Genomic DNA, 8,018 nt, shown 5'->3' with positions numbered 1-8,018 from the left:
TTTGATAGGAATATTTCCTTGGAATCTGATGGCTCTAGCTACCTCAAGTATGTGTCTGTGTTTTCTTTCAGCTATACCATTCTGTTGAGGAGTGTGTATGCAGGTTCTTTGATGAACAATACCCAAGCTTGTATACAAATGTGTACACTCAGTGTTAACAAACTCAGAACCATTATCAGTACGAATGCTTTTAACTAATAAGTTGAATTGAGTTTTGACTAGAGTAAAGAAAATTTTCAATACAACACAAACATCACTCTTCAACTTTATTAGAAACAGCCACAACATTCTAGTACAATCATCCATTATAGTGACAAAGAATCTATTGCCATCATATGTAGGAGTATGAAATGGACCCCAAACATCTATATGTAAAAACTGGAATGGACTAGAAGATATAGTAGAGCTATTTGGAAAAGGAAGTCTTGGTTGTTTAGCTAGAGGACATATGGTACAGTTGTGAACCTCATCTGAGCACTGTGTAACTGGAAGATTGAGAGTTTTAGCTAAAACATTAGATGAAGTATGACCTAGTCTTTGGTGCCATAGAACAGTTTGTGAACTTGATAAACCATCATGAACCAAATGAGAGTATGCTTGAGTACTAGCTGCAGGAGATGAAGGATGAGGAATGAGATAAAGTCCAGCCTGTTCTCTACCAATCACCTTCACCTGCCCACTGGAGAGATCCTGAGTAGTCACAAAGTCAGGATAGAAACATACTGCACACTGTAGATCCTTTGTAATTTTTGAGACTGACAATAGACTGAACTTAAAGTCAGGAATAAGAAGAACATTATTGATAATGTCTCGTGAGGTCATACTACTAGAACCTGTATGTGTGATCAATGTACTATCTCCATTTGGTAGTTGTACACTTCTAGGTGCATCACTAGGCAATGGATGTTTGTTAATCAATAATTGTGAGTGAGGAGTCATATGATTTGTTGCACCAGAGTCTATAATCCATCCTGTATGTGCTATACTAGCTGAAAGAGCAGTGACATTACCTGATGAAGGATAGTTCTCTTGAGCTAGATTTGCACTGGAATGTGAATTTGAGTCTCTTTCAGTGGTGTTCTGCCTATTTGATTGGCCAAGCATCTGCAATATTTGATTATATTGTTCCTGCAATGCATTCAATCCTTTGTGATAATCAACAGAATCAGCTTGACTATCACCTCTACCACAACCTTGATTTCTTGGATTCTCAACTCTATTAAAATCAGAATGATCAGTGTCACTAATTGCATTGTTAGCAGATGGATATGATCTCCTATCATTACTTGATCTTCCTCTCCCTTGACCATTGTAAGTAGGACCAGTAGAACCTCTCTTCTTTCTTTCATAACCAGGTGGATATCCATGAAGCTTATAACACACAGCTTGCATGTGTCATGTTCTTTTACAGTACTCACAAAATGCATTTGGATCATAGCTTGAACTAGTATTAAACCTTGGTTTGGGAATTGATGATTGAGCAGTAAACAAGGCATTTAGATCAGATGAACTTGAACTGTGAGAAGTTTGTGACATGATACGTTGGCTTTCTCTTTCAATAAGCAGTGAGTATGCCTTATTTATAGTAGGCAAAGGTACCATCATTAGTATTTGGCTTCTAGCTTGCTCATATGAGTCATTTAATCCCATGAGAAACTGCAGTAACTTCTGATTGTGCATGAACACTACAAATTCTCTTGAATTCACACAATCACACCCAGGAACAGGTGCCAAACTATCATACTCTACCCACAACTCACGTAGCTTAGAGAAATAGCTTGAGATCGAGCTTGTACCTTGGCTAACAGTAGCAATCTCTTTGTGTAGTTGAAAGATACGTGATCCATCAATCTTGTCATATCTTTCACATAGATCCTTCCACACAGCTGCTGCATTGGTAGAATAAACAATACCTCCAAGTAACTCCTTCAAAACACAATTCATAATCCACGACAGCACTATAGCATTACATCTTTCCCACAGATTTGTCAAGTTAGGACCATATAATTCTTTTCTACATGATCCATCAATGAATCCAAGTTTATTGCGACCTATAATTGCAATTTTCATAGCTCGACTCCATACTGAAAAATTATCAGCTCCAGTTAGTTGAATTGAACTAAGTAATACGCCTGAATTATCTATTGAATGTAAGAACAAAGGATGATTATGGCTCAGCTTCTCAGGCAACTCATTATCGACAATTGCCATGGTTTTGGCTGAGATCTTGAAGCTCTACTGTGCTGGCTCTGATACCATGTTAATCTTCTTGTAGCTGATGCATGTTAATCATGCATGATCATAAAGCTACAGTAGAGAAGAAGATGAAGAAAAGAAACAGAGAAGAACAAGGAGGAAGAAGCAGTATAGAGGAAGGATTCGTGTGATTTTTGTGTTCTTTCTCAAAGTGTATTTGTAACCTGTACATTCAACTATATATACAAGAATAACAAATTGAATTTATTCTAACTACTCTAACAATCTTCTAACTACTTTAACAACTTCTTTGATGGATAGTCCTCTTAATTACAATTATTTACATAATGAACCTAACACTAAAGTTTTAAGTAATCCCTTCTTTAATAGCAACACATTATCAAGATCGTCCATTTAGCATCACAAAATTAAGCCAAAAACACATCCCTATATCTGTTATTTGACCTTGGAATATAATCGATAACGTGCTAGAACAGGATCAATAAGGCAGAACTCCTAGGACCTTTCTTATTTATCCTCCACAAAAGTCCCACTGCATCCTACGCACAGGTTCATACAATGTTTAAGGTAAGTATCGCATGCAGGCCAGATCCATGGTGCCAAATAATCTTGACCATAACAATTCAGGACTGACTACCGACACATTTTACAGAAGACGCGCAGATGGGGAATGTAATTTCTTTCATGACACATTTGAGATCCTTGACTATAAGAAGCTGTATTGGCAAGTTGTTCATGCATCAAAGAGAATCTAAAACACTGGTTCATTTTAGGAACCTTAGGTTCTCCATGGATGCAGAGATCTTTTGATATTTTTGTTTTTGCCATCCCCAAAGGAGAGACGGAAAACTTTTGAATAAATAGAAAGGGGCACAATAATAAGGTGAAAGGTTTTAGAACGTTGAAGATGTTAAAGAGAAGAAAGGGAAAACTAGAAAGAAACATAAATGAAGAATGATCATTCACCTTTTGTGCTTTCAAAATTGTGAAACAAAAGTAAATCTTCCCTGATAAAACATGAATGTACTGCAAACAGGACCAGCACAAGCATACAGTAATAAGGACAAGGACAAGCAATTATGGGATGTACTCATTGATGAATTAACTCAACATCAATTCTGGCAGAATCCTACAGCTGAAAGGCAGTGTTTTCATATATTTGAAGATGACATCTGCATCTAACTAGTTAACACGCAGGAACCACTCATTTAGTCATTAATCAGAAATACACGAGGATATGGTGTATATACATCTAAGGATAGAGGCTTATTCCTCAATTGAACAGTATGAGTTAGAGTTTGGTATTCTGACACAACACAATTGATTCACTAGGTTCAACATCTATTATTTATACTTATTTAGTGGATCTTTTAACATCTATAAAGGGCCTAAGCCAAAGCTACTAGGTTCGGATGAACCCATAAGTTACCTTCTACATATACCTGGTAAAGACTATTACATGGGTTATTCAGGAAATGAATTCACTTTCAGACTTCACTTTTGGTAATAAAGAGTCCTAAGTTTAACATCAGTTAACAAATTAAAACATAAAACCAAGATTATATATTTACCAACATTAGCACAATTAAGTAAGTGATCAACTACTATACAACAAATTCAGTGCAGTCTGCGGAGGGAAGAGTGTAGCCTTAACTTGGAAGGTAGAGTGATTGTTTCCAATAGATCCTCAGCTCAAGAAAAGTAAATGAAAGCAGTTCGGAAAAGAAAACAACGGAAGTGAAGAAGACATGACAAAAAAGTGAAAAACTACTCTTCTGAAAAAGTAAAGCAAAGCCAGTCCTTTACAATGCAAAGCTAGAAGAAGAGGTAAATTTGATGCAATTACGAATGAAATTGTAGATTCTGATGCAAGAACAATTTGGATTTTTCACTTGTAATTTATAACTTTCTCATGTGTTGGAAACCTATGTTGCTATGCCTCTTTAAAAATGACTATGGATGTGAGTCGGATTCTCCAAAAGTAGTGCATTTTTGAAGAATCTAACACAGGCGCAGCATCGGTTTTGGAGAGTCCTGAGCAACATAGCTGAAAACTAATAGCAGTAACAAAATGATTATTAAAAATTCATCATTTATTACTTCATACAAAAATTGTTACTATTATTTCGCAGCATAGTAGCACAGACTCACAAATTAAGATTCATTAAGCAAAATAAAAATTGCAGGTGAATACACAACACATAGTAAATCCGATTCAGTGAATGATATTATAACAGCTGAAATTCATCGAAAAAGGATTATAGAGATTTCGTTTTGTGTGTGAGAGAGTATAGATCGGAATCAACAGGCAAAAGAGGAAACTTACAACTGAATTTTGCCGGAAAATGAGACGGCGAAGAGTTCACCGGAGGAAGAAACAGAAATTGTGAGACCCGAAGAAGCTGGACCGGATTCAAAAATGGGCCAAAAGTACTCAAAAAGATGGGTCCTGTATTTGGATTATCCATGGATAAAATTAAAACAATAGCCTCTTTCAAACCATTTAATTGGAATATAGTCATTGTTATCGAGTTTTCCGCAAGTGACATTTCATGATATTATGGTGTAATTTCAATTCAGAATCTTAAATTTCGTCATAACAAATCTAAATTCTTCTTATAAGTTTGTTGTTAAGTAATTGCGTAAAGTAAATTATTTTTTAATGATATAATTATAAAGTGATTAGTTTACTTTATGCTATTACTTGATTACAAACTTGCACGAACGAATTTAGATTTGTTATTCTATGATCCATAATAACGGCTAAATTTTCTAATTTAGCAATTGGAGAGAAATTCAAAAATAACAACCCATTTAAATAAAAATCAAAATTTCAGGTTTAAACTTTAAACTATTAAGCCTTGAGTCTATATTTAAGCTTCGACATAATCCAAATATAGAACTGTTTGTTTGGATTGAAGTTTTGATTTTTCATACTTCAGACCTTCCGATATCCAATTAGGGAAAATTATGCACAATTAACATACCTTCGGCTTATATTAGGTATTATAACTGCAGTTTAAAAAAATAATATTAGGTATTATTTGACTGATTTGTATAAAAAAGAATTTGTAAAGTTTGATTCTTGATTGTATAAATGCAGAAATTTGAACATGCTTAATCTAACTATCTGTATACGATTTATGAAAAAAAATCATAATAAATTACCTTTTTTGTATATCAGCAAGCGAAATATACAAATGTAGTTTTAAAATATTCCTAAATGCATAGATACAAAATTTGTATATATTTATCCTATTTGTATATTCACAACAGAAATATATAAACCACAACCTTCATAGTAAAAAAATTTATAAGCATAAAACACAATTATCGAAACTATAGCTATAAAGCCTTATTATGTTTGTTATTTCTACAATTTTCTTCAGAGCAACATCAACTAAATTTTAAATAGACTCAGAGCAGCTGGTGCTATTATTTTAAAGTTGAAAGTATGAGTAATGTGAAGGCCCAAATGAGGCAAAGACCTCAGTCCATAAAGGCTCAAATGGTTCCAGCAGCCCGGCCCACATTTACAGACAAATAAAAGCAAAATGGAAGGTAAAGAACTTCCAAAACCGCTCATTCCATTTTCTAAACTTACTCTCTCTAAAACCCCTCTTTCTCTCTCTAGAATACAGAACCATCAATGGCGTCTCCACGTGAAGAGAACGTGTACATGGCGAAGCTTGCTGAGCAAGCTGAACGCTATGAGGAGATGGTAGAATTCATGGAGAAGGTCGTCGCGGCCTTGAACGGTGAGGAACTTACCGTCGAGGAACGCAACCTTCTCTCCGTCGCATACAAAAACGTGATCGGAGCTAGGAGAGCATCGTGGCGTATAATTTCATCGATCGAGCAGAAAGAGGAGAGTCGTGGTAACGAAGATCACGTTGCCTCCATTAAGAAATACAGATCTCAGATCGAGAATGAGCTGACTTCGATCTGTAACGGCATCCTCAAGTTGCTTGATTCCAAACTCATCGGTTCAGCTGCTACCGGAGACTCCAAGGTTTTCTATTTGAAAATGAAGGGAGATTACTACCGGTACTTGGCTGAGTTCAAAACCGGAACCGAGAGAAAAGAAGCTGCAGAGAATACTCTTTCGGCCTACAAGTCTGCTCAGGTATTTAGACTTTCATTCTTTATAAAATGTGGAGGAAAATCTCATATGAGTTCTGCGAACGGGAATGTTCTATGTGTGTTAAATTAGGAAATTGCATAAACAAGTACTGCAAGTCACCATTTTTATTTAGAAGAGTAACCAAAATCCATTAGAATTCGTCGTCCAAGGGAAAAAATGTTTCCCGTGGTGAACCATGTAGTATTATTTAATCGAAGCATGAACATGACGTCTCTCTCTTTTTCAGGATATCGCTAATGGCGAATTGGCCCCAACACATCCAATCCGATTGGGTCTAGCTCTCAATTTCTCAGTGTTTTACTATGAGATATTGAATTCTCCTGATCGTGCTTGTAATCTCGCCAAACAGGTAACAAATTTATTGTATTCCTTGTTTCTTAATTGAGCATCCAGGGTGATTTTGGAAAGAAAAATAGATGTTTGTGTCTATTCAATGATGTTTATGGTTTGTATGGTTGTGTAATAGGCCTTTGATGAGGCAATTGCGGAGCTTGACACCCTGGGAGAGGAGTCCTACAAGGATAGCACTTTGATTATGCAACTTCTGCGTGATAACCTCACTTTGTGGACCTCGGATATGCAGGTAAATCCTTGTGTTCTTTTGTTAATTTGATTGTTTTGCTTATTAGATTGTTTGGCTAATCCATCTCTTGTTGACTTTACTTCTTCAGGATGATGGAACTGATGAGATCAAAGAACCATCAAAAGCTGATAATGAGTAGTAACATCGTGAGTGAAACTTCTTTGCTTAGAATTGACAACCGATGATGTAATTTTACTCATTGATCAAAATTGGCTGTTTGTAGTCCTTATCCTGTGATTTGTAATACCTATTACCTAAAGGCGCTGTTTCTTGCCATTTGTTGTTTTCATCAAAGATTACCTTTTGTCTACGTATTTCTCTTGTATTTGGATGCTCTGATGAAGCTCTCTTATTTCGTGGAAATGAATATTTATTTTCACGAAGCAAGTAGTACTTTTTATTTCCTTTTTCTCGAAGAAGTAGAGCATTGTGGATTGATCTTCCTTCATATTCTGCATTTTGATTGTCTACTCCATTTTGTTCACTTGGATATGTGTCTATTAATTTTGAATCAAGTCAAGATTAAACTTTATTGAAGGCAGTAAGTACATATCCATCCATACCTTTAGCTTGGGTTTTTAAAGAAGAATATGACTTAATATTCCATCTGTTTTAATAGAGGCCCTTTTTTTGGTAGGCATTTACAAAGCATATGATAGATCTATGTTTACCTCAGTAGTTAGAGGGGTAAGGTTTCTGTATAAACTGTGGGATTACGCTACTATGTTGTTGTTTCTGCTGCTGCAGCAACATGATAGATCTATGTGACAATTCTTGGAAATGACGTTTGCTCTGTTTCTGAGTTGGCAAATGTTGTAACTGGTTGTTGACTTTTGGTTTCATTTTGTCTAATTTAAAAATGTATTGCCAAGCATGATGTGCATACTAGAACCGTCCTTTTTTGGTCTATAATGAGTGGCCCGCCATGGTCCATGCTTTCATTGAATAAAGTTCTCACTTTGGGGCGGCAGCATCTCATTGGCTAGCTGTAGTTTATTCAAGATTCTTTGATGAAATTTAGGTTGGAATTTCAAACTTCAATTACTGTAAATATTGGTGATAAATTAGTGCTCT

General features: G+C 35.6%; 1 protein-coding gene across 1 annotated transcript; it reads left to right on the top strand.

Annotated features, from left to right (window-relative positions):
* Window positions 1-5,794: 5,794 nt before the first annotated feature.
* On the top strand, window positions 5,795-7,380 carry LOC543565 (14-3-3 family protein). The gene is given in 4 exon segments (NM_001247178.2): window positions 5,795-6,343; window positions 6,588-6,710; window positions 6,828-6,944; window positions 7,033-7,380. Coding segments are annotated over 4 exon segments (768 nt in total). The 5' UTR covers window positions 5,795-5,866; the 3' UTR covers window positions 7,084-7,380.
* Window positions 7,381-8,018: the final 638 nt, after the last annotated feature.

The sequence above is a fragment of the Solanum lycopersicum genome, chromosome 4, assembly GCF_036512215.1.
Source record: "Solanum lycopersicum chromosome 4, SLM_r2.1".
Lineage (NCBI taxonomy): Eukaryota > Viridiplantae > Streptophyta > Magnoliopsida > Solanales > Solanaceae > Solanum > Solanum lycopersicum.
The sequence above is the reverse complement of the archived record's forward strand: the minus strand, read 5'-3'. Positions and strand labels throughout refer to the sequence as shown.